The sequence below is a fragment of the Somniosus microcephalus genome, chromosome 13 (assembly GCF_052327205.1).
Source record: "Somniosus microcephalus isolate GS21.2 chromosome 13, FLI_Smic_1.0, whole genome shotgun sequence".
Classification (NCBI taxonomy): Eukaryota; Metazoa; Chordata; class Chondrichthyes; order Squaliformes; family Somniosidae; genus Somniosus; species Somniosus microcephalus.
The window spans coordinates 25,610,780-25,623,929 of NC_140999.1; the positions used below are offsets into that span (position 1 = coordinate 25,610,780).

Here is a 13,150-nt window from a genome sequence, read left to right on the forward strand (position 1 = left end):
GGTACCTCTCCAGTGCTTTGAGGTGCCTGCTGTACATGGTCCATGTCTCTGAGGCATACAGCAGGGCGGGTATCACTGCTGCTCTGTAGACCATGAGCATAGTGCCGGATTTGAGGTCCTGGTCTTCAAACACTCTCTTCCTCAGGCGACCGAAGGCTGCACTGGCACACTGAAGGCGGTGTTGGACTTCGTTGTTGACAGTAGGCTCCCGAGGTATGGAAAGTGGTCCACGTTGTCCAAGACCTTGTCGTGGATTTTGATAATCGGGGGGGCAGTACTGTGTGGCGGGGGCAGGTTGGTGGAGGACCTTTTTGTCTTACGGATGTTTAGCGTCTGCGCTCACTCGGAGGTCGAACTCCAAACCATCGTCAACACCTTCACCGAAGCATAATAGCAATAGCTACAAAGGCAGCTGTCAGAGGGGCACTTTATTGAGACAGGAAGTGACCATTTCCTAGAAAAAAGTATTAAAATTGCATAATGTTGATATACTGTAACTTTTTGTTAAAACTTTATCGTATTGTTGAATGTATATTGGAGAATGTATTCTTCTTGCAGCAACATGTTCAGGATGGTCGCAAAGAAAACTTAGCTGGTTTCATGAAGACATTTGAAAAAGCAATGCCACCAGATGAAAACCCAGGGGTCTTTGCTCTGGATTGTGAAATGGTAGGTAATATCAATGTACTGCGTTATTCTTCCCATGTATGTAACTGGGGGAAAGAAATGCAAATACATGGCACCACCGAATGGTGAGCTGTGGGTTTGTGCTGGTTATCTTCCATACTGCTGAGTTCCTAAAACCTGGTTTATGATGCATGCCACCACTGTTGGCAGAGGCATGGGAGCAGGTCCGCTGCTGTGCATTGTTATTCAGTGCTCAACAGCACTTTAAATCACTGAGCAGTGTTCATCATGCTGGGTTTGTGTTGAGAGCAATGAATTGAACAAGACAGAAGCACTAACGTGCTGAGCTGTACTTCTGGGCAGAGGGGCTGAACAGCTGTTTCAAGCATTGGTGAATTCTGTGCAGTGTAGCAAACATGAGATTAACGGTATACGTTGAGATTACTGATCAGTTGGTTTAAGTGATAATTTGGGCTACTGGTCAAATTAATCATTAGAAAAGGATTCCACTGAATATGCTTATTCAAACTGTAGATGTGCGGAACTATTTTGCACCCATGGTGCCTTGTTCAGTGTCATTTATTGGGAACATAATACAATCTGTGCAACAAAAAAATATGCATGGTAAGTTTTGAGGACCCTAACTTTGCGAAATGTTATCCACCCTGAACATGTATTGCAATTCTGTAGATGTCAGAAATACTACTTTATATATCATTGCTATATAAATAAAAATAAGATTTGGGTATGTACCCATTTACAGTAATGTGAAGTTTTACATTATCTTCGTTTTCCTTCTCATCTTTATTTAACAATTGGATGACTCTCTTTCCAGTGCTACACAAAGCAAGGTTTGGAGCTGACCAGATTGACTGTTATCAACTCTGATCTAAAGGTGGTGTATGATACATTTATCAAACCAGACAATAAAGTCATTGATTATAACACCAGGTATGTTTAATAAGTCAACAGTGGGAGGTCTTAGCAACTTGTTAGATTTAGCTTGTCATCACAAACACTCACTTTAGTTCCTGCAGTTAGTAGTTAGCTTGGGCTTTGATCAGATGAATCACTGTCGAGAATGAATTGCAGCGATGAGCATTTACTGTAATTATGCAGAAGGGTTACCAGTCATTTCTATAGAGTAAATGTTATTTTGTGGACTCAAGACATTGTACTGAATCAGGAGCAAAGTCTTGATTCAATTCTGCAATTTCCGTACTTTCCAGCAACTTGTGAATTCTTCCAGAGTTGCTTGGATGTAATATTTAGACTGTTGGGGACAATAATGCAAGTGATAACTAATTTACTTACATAAATATTATTATAAACTTTCCCAATTATTTGGTCCCATTCCTACCTTTTTGAAAATTGGTATTTCCCTCCCCCATACATTTTTCTTTCTTTTCCAAAGGTTTGGCTCTTGCTGGGATACAGTTTGATGCATGCCATCAGCACCCCGGTACCGGCCTGGCCTAAGTGACAGCCCTTTGTGCGAGCCCAGATGGTGATTGCCAGCAGACTGTTCAACCAAGGAGGGCAAGGCAGTTAAGACCAGTCCTGTGCACAGATGCACACTAGCAGTGAGACAACTACTGCTACTCAAATGAGATCTGCTAACTCCGCACAGCCAAGGATCAAATCTGAGTCAGAACTGGTTCAGTACCATGCCAGGTGATGTACCTGTTACCTGCGCCATTGGGAAAGCCCCATAGTGGTGAATTTCTTGCAATTGACAATTATAACAATCCATGCTCTATGGCAGGAGGGTGTGGGGGTTGGTCCTGTGGGAAGGGCTTGTCACTTTACATCATCCAGGGTACAGAAAAATACTTTAAATTATGAAATAAAAATACTAGACAGATGGCTCGGGATTGAGACAGTACCTGTACTTTGATTTGGGGCATCAGTTGCCTAATGGGCTGTAATAGTTTTTCTCTTAAGATTAGACATCCTCAACACCTCCATTGCTTTGTTATCCACTCCAGACCATCCTTTGTATTTTATTGTATAATTCAAAACTTGTAAATTCTATGCTTATGAAGCTTGGGCATTGATCTAATTTTAGGCAATTGTGTTAGTGGATATTTTATTCATGCAGAATTTTAGCTCTTTTGGGCTGGAGCTTCCTCCTTTGGTGCATGCTGAAATTTAGATCTGAAAATGCACCAAATTTTGCATACATTTTGTCAATGTCAATTTAGGCCCAAGTATCCTCCCATCTCATTAAAGCGGCCAAACTTAAAATGGGTGTAAACAATCAGAGCCCAAGTAAAGCACCAAACAGAACTATGTTTCTTTAAGCATGAAAATTTTAGTTTCAACTCTTAACCATCATTCAGGCACAGCAAATTTAGGAACCTGCAATCGGGGATGCTTTTCGATTTATAAAAAAAATTTTTTTTTATTCCAATTTAAACATTGGGAAGATTGAAATCATTGTCTTCAGCCCTGACACAATCACTGTTCCCTAGCCATCGATTTCATCCCCCTCCCTGGCCAATCTCTCAGGCTGAACCAGACTATTCTCAACTTGCTGTCCTATTTGACCTTGAGCTGAGCTTCCAGCCCCATACTCTCTCCATCACACAGCCTACCTATTTCCACCTCGCATAATATCCCGTGTCTCTGCCCCTTCCTCAGCCTATCTGCTGCTGGACTCCTCATCGATGCTTTTGTTACCTCTAGACTTGACTATTCAACGCTCTCCTGGCCGATATCCCATCTTCCACCCTTAATAAACATGAGCTCATCCAATACTCTGCCCGATTCCTAACTTGCACCAAGACCTGTTCACCAATCAACCCTGTGCTCGCTGACCTACATTGGCTTCCGATCCACCAACGTCTTGATTTTAAAATTCTCACCCTCATGTTAAATCCCTCCATGGCCTTGCCTCAACCCATCTCTATTGTCCTCCAGCCCTACAACTCTCCAAGAACCCTGCGTTCTTCCAACTTCGATCTGACGGATTGTTTGGACAGACAGAAGATCAAGGAGACTTGGACATATTGTAGTTAAGTGCGTAACTCGCGCTCAAAATTCAGCAATCTTTTAAAGCACATAACTTGTTTGTGCCCAAATTGCAGTTGTATCTTGGTGCCAATGTGGAGGAAACACCAGGCCCCACTGTGTTTATAGTGAGGGGCCTCATTCTTTTGTTATTCGTTGTAGATTTTCTGGTGTAACAGAGGAGGATATGGAGAATACAACAATCACTATCCGTGATGTACAGGCAGTATTACTGAACATGTTCAGTGCTGGCACCATATTAATTGGGCACAGCTTGGAAAGTGATTTATTTGCACTAAAGGTATGCGTTTTTAAAAAAATAAAATAAAATTGATAATTTTAAATCCATTCTCACAAGCAACTAATGCAGCTGTTAACTTGAAGCTTGCAGTAATGTTTCCACAGCAAATTGGCAATTATAACAAGGATTTACTTTTTTATTTAGAAAAACATAGCATATATTTCATAATGAACATTACAAATTTTTATTTTTGCAGTTACCTTAATGGGAAAAACTGAAACGGTTCTTGATTTGGATATCTGAAGCACTCTAATGTCTTTTTAAAATGTATTGGCTATTAAGTTATACAGGAGTTTACATATTCATGTGTAGCTACACAATGCAGAAAAAGAATATAGGTTACACAGTACTTGCAGATACATACCTGGGAGAGTCCTTATGTACAATATGTCCTTCCACATGTTGGGACAGCATGTCTCTACACCAAATCTGGCAAAGGCTATAAAATATGTTCAAAATGCAATAGCACGTTCGCAATCACTGATGTGCTTGATTATTGCATAAGTTGCTCGTTACCAAAAGCTGAAACTTTAATATGCCACATTTGATGCACGTGTAAAGGACATTCTGCTATATGCATATATGCCATAAAGATTATGAAGTATGCACAACTTTGAGTCCAATCTAATTATACTTGCCAGTAGCTGCAAGTTTCATCAAATGTGCTGAAGATTTTCCCTGCCACAAACTCCTTTCCCTAGCCACTGACTCCATCCCTCTCCCTGGCAACTATCTGAGGCTGGACCAGACCGTTGGCAACCTTGGTGTTGTATTTGACTGAGATGGGCTTCCGACCACACATCCGCTCCACCACCAATACCGCCTATTTCCACCTCTGTACTATTGCCCGTCTCCGCCTTTGCCTCACCTCATCGACTGGTGAAACCCTCATCCTTGCCTTTGTTACCTCTAGACTGGACCATTCCAAAGCTCTCCTGGCCGGCCTCTTCTACCCTCTTTAAACTTGAACTGATCCAAAACTCTGCTGTCTGAATCCTAACTCGCACCAAGTCCCGTTCACCCATCGCCCATGTGCTCGCTGACCTACATTGGTTCCCTGTCCGGTAATGCCTCAATTTTAAAATTCTCATCCTTGTTTTCAAATACCTCCATGGCCTTGTACCTCCCTATCTCTGCAACCTCCTCCAGCCCTGCTCTCCTCCAATTCTGGCCTCTTGCACATCCCCGATTTTAATCCCACTATTGATGGCCGTGCCTTCAGCTGCCTAGCCCTAAGCTCTGGAATTCACTCCCTAAACTTCTATGCCTCTACTTATTTTTCCTTTTACGACGCTCCTTTAAAACCTACCTCTTTCACTAAACTTTTGGTCATCAATCCTAATGTCTCCTTAAGTGGCTCGGTGTCTAATTTTTGTTTGATAACATTCCTGTGAAGCGTCTTGGGACATGTTATTATGTTAAAGGTGCTATATAAATGTACGTTGCTGTTGTGGATTGCATTTTAATAAATTTAAGGGTAATTTGGTGGAAAGTTCAAAATAAATACGGAAGGAAATTGATTCTCATGAACTCTATGGTGGCAATAAGTAGAGGTGGCGGGATAGATACAATATAACGTAGAATAATTAAACTGTATTTCTTCTCCTTCAGCTTATACATAGCATAGTAGTTGACACAGCGATTGTGTTTCCACATCGACTGGGATTGCCGTATAAAAGAGCACTGAAAAATTTGATGGCAGACTACCTCAAACGCATCATCCAGGATAATGGTAAGTGGTAGTTGGTGACGAAAAGACAAAGGATCTTCATCTATGATTAGAAGCATAATCAGGACTGGGATTTGGAAGGTCTAGTTGTGTAAATAATTTTATCGTACAATTATATTTAAGCATGAGTGTAATTTTAGGCTTTGAGATTGTTGATATTGAATGTACAAGGCCTGACCATCCCATAACTCCTCCAGAGTACAGATGCCTAATATTTTCTTTTGAAGATGGAAAATGCGTGGAGTTGCATTGGAAAGCACTCTGTTTTTCAGCTGGTAAATGTTGTATCCGTGTGTTAATGGGGACACGGAATGCAGGAGTTGGTTTAACAGGTGTTTACTGAACAAAGTCTGGAGGTGAACTAAAAGATACAAGACGCTATACAGGCTTATATACCCGAGTGACCACTACCGGCACTACAGTACACAGGGGCTCTTAAAGGTACATACACTACAATTCCTCCCCTTTTTAGATAATTAGTACATAACATTTTAAGTAATCATGTTAATTAACATGTTTACAAGAACAATAATCTGCACATTTGCTGCAGTTAATCAATTATAAGTCAGTCTCTCTGGAGGCTTCCTGACTCGGTCCGGATAACGCCTCGGTGGTGTAGTAGGTTCTTGTGGCAAGGTCGATTTGGCTTGAATGCCAGTGTCGGGTTCATCTGGTTCCAGTATCACTGGATCGGAGGTAGATACTATGGGTATCTCTGCTTCATCATTAGGCGTATAGAGTTGTGTAGGTTGTCCCTTTTCGGATGACTCTATGATCTGGTCAGCATGGCGCCTTATTATGCTTTCTCCAATGTCCACGGTATACATCAGCGGTCCTAGTCGTGTGCAAATAGTTCCAGGCTGCCATTTCTCAGTATGGTAGTCCCGGGCCAAAACTTGTTGACCTATCTGGAAGGTTCTAGTTGGCTTTTCATTCATGCCTTGAAATTGCCGGTTCTCTACGTCCCTTCTGATGTTTGGCTTGATCAAATCCAGCCGGCATCTTGGTCTTCTATTGAAAAACATCATGGCGGGAGTTTGGTTTGTAACCACATGTGTTGCATTCCTGTACGCAAACAAGAAGTTATCTACCTTATGCTGTAGATTTATGTCTTCATTACGCATGGCCTTTATGACCTTCTTGAAGGTCTGGACAAACCTTTCAGCTAATCCATTGGTGGCGGGATGGTATGGGGCGGACATGTAGTGCTTAACCCCATTGTTTTTTAAGAACTTCCTGAATTCCTCGGACACAAATTGCGGTCCATTATCGGAACAGATCTGTTCAGCCACCCATTCCTGGCAAATATGGTCCTTTAATACTGTGATGGTTTTTTCCGTGGTGGTGGAGGACATCTTTATTACCTCCGGCCACTTGGAGTGTGCATCAGCCGCGATTAAGAACATTGAGTCCATAAATGGACCAGCAAAGTCGATGTGTACCCTTTGCCATGGAGATGAGGGCCACTCCCATGGATGTAGAGGGGCTTGTGGTGGGGCGTTTTGGACCTTCTGGCATCCTAGGCAGCTCTTGGTCATTTCTTCAATGTCTCCATCGATACCTGGCCACCACACAAACGCTCTGGCTAGGTTCTTCATTTTCACTCCACCCAGATGCCCTTCGTGAAGCTCCTTTAGAACTTTATCCTGGAGTTTGGGTGGAATCACCACTCTGGATCCACACATCAAGGTTCCTCGGCACACTGACAGCTGTTCTCTTCTTTGCGAGAATGCTGGCAACAGTGGTTCGCCATGTGCTGGCCACCCCTTCACCGTTAAATCGTAGAGTCGGGTCATTTCTCGTTTCCTTTTCAATGGTAGAATTTGTTACTGGTAGACATTCCACTATGGTTGAGTGGAACATCTCCACTGGGTCTACTGTAGGTGCCTCTTCTACCGTTGGCAACGGTAGGCGCGATAAACCGTCAGCATTCCCATGCTGTTTTGATCCTTTGTATTCTATGTCATATTGGTGTGCCCCTAGGAAAAGGGACCACCTCTGTAGCCTTTGCGCTGTCATAATGGGAACGCCCTTTTTAGGGTTGAATATGGAGACGAGGGGTTGATGGTCAGTCAACAAGGTAAATTTTTGTCTGTGTAGGTAATGGTTGAATTTCTTCACTCCCCACACCAGGCTGAGTGCTTCCCTGTCGATCTGGGCATAGTTGCGCTCTGCTGGGTTCAATGAGCGTGACGCAAAAGCTATCGGCCGCTCCGAGCCATCAGGGAATCTATGCGATAATACCGCTCCTACGCCGTAAGGGGATGCATCGCGCGCCAGTCTGATTGGCAGTGATGGGTTGTAATGAGCCAACACTTCCTTGGACGTGATCAAGCCTTTGCATTTATGGAAGGCACGTTTACAGTCTTCGCTCCATTTCCAAATTACTCCCGTTTGTAGCAGTGCGTTAAGAGGGTGCAGAACAGTTGACAAGTTCGGTAAAAATTTATGATAGTAATTTATCAATCCCAGGAACGACCTTAATTGTGAGACATTTTCAGGTGCTGGGGCTTTTATGACCGCTTCAATTTTTTCAGGTGACTTATGCAACCCTTCTTTGTTAATTATATGGCCACAATATGATATTTGTTTCTGGAAAAATTCGCACTTGGGGCGATTTGCTCGTAGGCCCCGTTCTCTCAGCCTAGTGAGCACCTGCTCCAAATTGGCAAGGTGCTCATTATCGTTTTCTCCTGTTACAAGGATGTCGTCTAGGTAGCATTGAGTCCCCGGAATCCCTTGCAGGACTTGCTCCATAGCTCTTTGCCAGATAGCTGGAGCTGATGCTACTCCGAAAACCAGTCGATTGTACTGGTACAGGCCTTTGTGTGTGTTTATCGTGAGATACTTTTTAGAGGCCTCTTCAACCTCCATCTGTAGATATGCTTGTGCCAAGTCAATTTTGGTGAAACGTTTCCCTCCGGATAGTGAGGCGAAAATATCTTCTATCCTCGGAAGAGGATACTGTACCGTGTGAAGGACCGGGTTTACAGTCACCTTGAAGTCCCCACAGATGCGAATTTTTCTCTGTTCTTCAGATTTATCATTATTCAACGTTTTCTTCATGACCGGGACGATGGGTGTTGCCCACTCGCTCCAATCTATCTTGGATAACACGCCTGCCTTTTCCAAATTCTCCAGCTCTGCCTCAACTGCTGGACGAATTGCGTATGGCACCAGCCTTGCCTTAAAAAAAACTTGGGAATTGCCGCATCTTCTACTTTTATTGAGGCGGTGACGCCTTTCAAGTTTCCTAGTTCCTGTTGAAACACTTCTTTGGCGTTGGCCAAGAGGTCTTTTAATCGTTCAGGTATGACGTCATCATCATTTTTTTTCTTACTGGTCACCGTCAGTGCCTGAATGGAGTGCCAGTCTAAACGTATCTTCCTGATCCATTCACGTCCCAACAGCGGTGGACCACCATCTTGCAGAACGTATAAATACAACTTCTGTATTTCCTTGCCGTTGTATACAACAGGCACCCTTATTTTCCCTCTGGGGTATACTTTCTGCCCCGTATATGTCTTCAAGATAATGGATGTGTCTTTCAAAGGTATATGCAGAAATAGCCGCTCGTAAGCCCGTCTACTTATGACAGTCAGAGCTGATCCTGTATCTAGCTCCATTTTAACTGGGGACCCCGCTATCGTGAGGGTAACCCAAATGGTCTGGTAATCTTCTTTGGCAATTACATTATGTAATTTGAGACAGCTTAGTCTCTTGTTTCCGGAGTCGCTATCGCTCTTCTGGTCTTCGGAGCTACTGTCCGTCATCATTTGTACCTTTCTGTACTTTTCCTTACTGATTTTTTTTCTGTCAGTGGATTTTTTGTTTCCAGATCGGCATACACGTGCAATGTGTCCCATCTTTCCGCATTGCCTGCATGCTTTGTCCTTGAACCAGCAGTCCCTCTGGTCATGGGTGGATCTGCCGCAGCGATAACATCTCTCGAAACCCTGTGTCATTTCATGGGTGCCGAAGTCCTGTGGCTTTTGCTGTATCTCTGCAGCTCCTCTTGCTGCTGCTTTGTATGATACAGCCACACTGAAAGCCTTGTCCAGTGTCAAATCTTTCTCAGAAAGTAGCCTTTTCTGTGTTCCTTCACTTAGGAGACCGCAGACGAATTTGTCTCGTAGAGAATCTGCCAGTCCTGCCCCAAATTGGCAGTGCTTTGACAGCTTTCTTAATTCGGTGAGGTAATCAGCGTTACTTTCATTCTTGTGCTGATTCCTCCTGAAGAATTTGAATCGTTCCGCTATCAGCAGCGGTGTTGGGTTTAAGTGCTCCTGTAGGGTATCAACAATCTCCTTAAAATTCTTGTCCATCGGTTTGGCTGGAGTGATTAAGATTCGTAACAGCCCGTATATCCTTGCGCCCATCAGATTTAGAAGTAGCGATGCCTTTTTATCATCCTCTACTTCATTCGCTGTGCAATATACCTCCACTCTTTCCACATATGTGGTCCAATCCTCTATCACTATCGAAAGCAGTAATATTGCCAGTCTTCGGCATCCTGAAAATCAAAAATGGCGCCTCCCGCGCTTTCCTTTCTTCCCTGCCGAGAAAAAAATGGCGCCTCCCACGCGCCGCTGCCGCTGCTGACAACGCTGTTCTCCGCGGTTTTTATTTACACATTTTTAATAGTTGGAGACTCGTTCCCGCCGGACTCTCTGGGACTCTTCCCTCCCTCTGCTTGGTCCAAACGCCGACCTGCTTTGTAGCGCCGGCCGTCTCCCGAGTGCTCCACCCTCCGTTTCTGTTTGCCTCCGCCTTCCGACTCGCTGCTCGGCCCTGCTGCAGAGCCACCCGATCGAGCCCCAGCCTGCCGCCCAGGAAGGATTAGTGCAGTACCTGCCACCAGCCCGGCTAGCTGGTGAACTCAGTTTTTTTTTTTTCTTCGACCTTCGTCTGAGGAATCGATCTCCTTGAGGTGCTGCCGAATTGCAGGTAAGTCCGTTTCCAATTCGTCGCCACTGTTGTATCCGTGTGTTAATGGAGACACGGAATGCAGGAGTTGGTTTAACAGGTGTTTACTGAACGAAGTCTGGAGGTGAACTAAAAGATACAAGACGCTATACAGGCTTATATACCCGAGTGGCCACTACCGGCACGACAGTACACGGGCTCTTAAAGGTACATACACTACAGTAAAAGCTTGGGAGGAATCCAATAACCATTGTTTGCATTATTTCTTTAAAAGCTCACCTATCATGGGTTTAAGAACTTTCCTACAGTGCTAAGGCGGTCGCCCTACTACTGGAAAGAGAAGCCATAGTTTAAAGTTCGTTGAAAGTTCCTTTAATGTATCTAGCAGTTTTTCATATTTTAAACATTTTCTTTATTATTGAACTTGGATTGCATAATATAGAGCGTATATACCTTGTATCCATAACCAATGTTCCGTCTAATTTTTTGGGGGGGGCTACGCAGTCTCTTTAGCGGGCTGTGCAGCCTGTTCAAAATTCCATAAATGCACGGTTGTTCCTTGTAAGAGCTGGCTGCGCGGGCCTCGCGTGCTGCACAACTGCGCAGCTTAAAGGGAACATTGTCCATAACTATTGAATATCATTGCTGTGCGTAGGACAACATATAACCATTGGCCACAATTGCAATATTTCCTAGTGCATGGTTATGGAGTAGAGGCCTGGTCAAAGATTGCCCATTCTTTCCAGATTACTTGTTCGTTCTTGGTTAGAGAGTGGGGTTGTGGAAATGAATTATACATTTTTTTTCAAAAAGGATAAAATAAAATTAATACCAACATATAGGAAGGGCAGTGATGCATATTACACTACCACAGTTAGTGAATCACAAGCATGAATTGCATTTATAACACCCAACTTATTTTCTTAATTTTCTGCCCTTTGTCATTTTAAAGACAGTGGGGGAGAAATTTGGTATCTCCCCGTTTGGGGCGCAATTATCAGCCGGGCGCAAAGTTTAGCGCCTGCCGCTAATTATCGCCTCTGACTGCAGACTTGGCTTCTATCACCCCTTGAAGTTATTTGGGCACTAATTTCAGATGAATACGTGGCTAGAGGAATGGTGCCAGGGGGAGGGATTCAAATTCCTGGGACATTGGAACCGGTTCTGGGGGAGGTGGGACCAGCTCAAACCGGATGGTTTGCACCTGGGCAGGGCCGGGACCGATGTCCTAGGGGGAGTGCTTGCTAGTGCTCTGGGGGAGGGTTTAAACTAAAATGGCAGGGGGTTGGGAACCTGAGCAGGGGGACAGAGGAAAGGGAAACGAGGATAAAAGCAAAAGATAGGAAGGAGAAAAACAAAAGTGGCAGTCAGAGAAATCAACGGTTTAAATCAAACATGGCCACAGTAAATAATAATTCTAATAGGTCTAAGAGCATTAAAAAAACAAGCCTGAAGGCTTTGTGTCTTAATGCGAGGAGCATTCGTAAAAAGGTGGATGAATCAGCTGCGCAAATAGAGGTAAACAAATATGATTTGATTGGGATTACGGAAACATGGCTCCAGGGTGGCGAAGGCTGGGAACTCAACATCCAGGGGTATTCAATATTCAGGAAAGATAGGCAAAAAGGAAAGGGAGGTGGGGTAACATTACTGGTTAAAGAAGGGATTAACACAATTGTAAGGAAGGATATTAGTTCTGATGATGTGGTATCTGTATGGGTAGAACTGAGAAATACCAAGGGGCAGAAAACGTTAGTGGGAGTAGTATATAGAGCTCCAAACAGTAATGCGGAGGTTGGGGATGGCATTAAAAGGGAAATTAGAGAAGCGTGCAAAAAGGGCACAGCAGTCATCATGGGTGACTTTAATCTACATATAGGTTGGGCTAACCAAATTAGTAACAATACTGTGGAGGAGGAATTCCTGGAGTGTTTATGGGATGGTTTCCTGGACCAATATGTCGAGGAACCAACCAGAGATCAGGCCATCTTAGACTGCGTATTATGTAACGAGAAAGGATTAATTAGCAACCTTGTATGAGGCCCCTTGGGTCGGAGCAATCATAGTATGATTGAATTCTTCATTAAGATGGAGAATGAAGTAGTTGACTCAGACTCGGGTCCTGAATTTAAATAAAGGAAACTACGATGGTCTGAGGCGCGAATTGGGTAGGATTGATTGGGGAATGTCACTCAAAGGGTTAACAGTGGATAGGCAATGGCAAACATTCAAAGACTGCATGGATGAACTACAGAATTTGTTCATCCCAGTTTGGCATAAAAATAAAACAAAAAAGGTGACTCAACCATGGCTAACGAGGGATATTAGGGATAGCATAAGATCCCAGGAGAGGACATATAAATTGGCCAAAAAATGCAGTAATCCAGAGGATTGGGAGCAGTTTAGGATTCAACAAAGGAGGACAAAGGGATTAATTAAGAAAGGGAAAATAGAATGAGAGTAAGCTTGCAGGGAACATAAAATCTGACTGTAAAAGCTTTTATAGATATGTGAAGAGAAAAAGATTGGTGAAGTCAAGCGTAGGTCCCTTGTAG

At 43.6% G+C, this 13,150-nt stretch overlaps 1 protein-coding gene across 2 annotated transcripts in view; it reads left to right on the top strand.

Moving 5' to 3' along the window:
* The window catches only part of rexo1 (REX1, RNA exonuclease 1 homolog), a 102,319-nt gene that overhangs the window by 82,666 nt on the left and 6,503 nt on the right, over positions 1–13,150 (top strand). Inside the window, exons 12-15 of one of the 2 annotated variants that reach the window (XR_015080534.1) lie at positions 559–669; positions 1,463–1,578; positions 2,042–2,301; positions 3,802–3,890. Coding sequence is in view for 1 of the 2 variants with exons in the window: in XM_086004653.1 (XP_085860779.1) it covers positions 559–669; positions 1,463–1,578; positions 3,802–3,940; positions 5,552–5,672 (487 nt within the window). In the remaining variant the exon portion in view is untranslated. Of the gene's footprint in view, positions 1–558; positions 670–1,462; positions 1,579–2,041; positions 2,302–3,801; positions 3,941–5,551; positions 5,673–13,150 lie in introns of those variants that run through there. The other variant, XM_086004653.1, reaches the window with a different exon arrangement.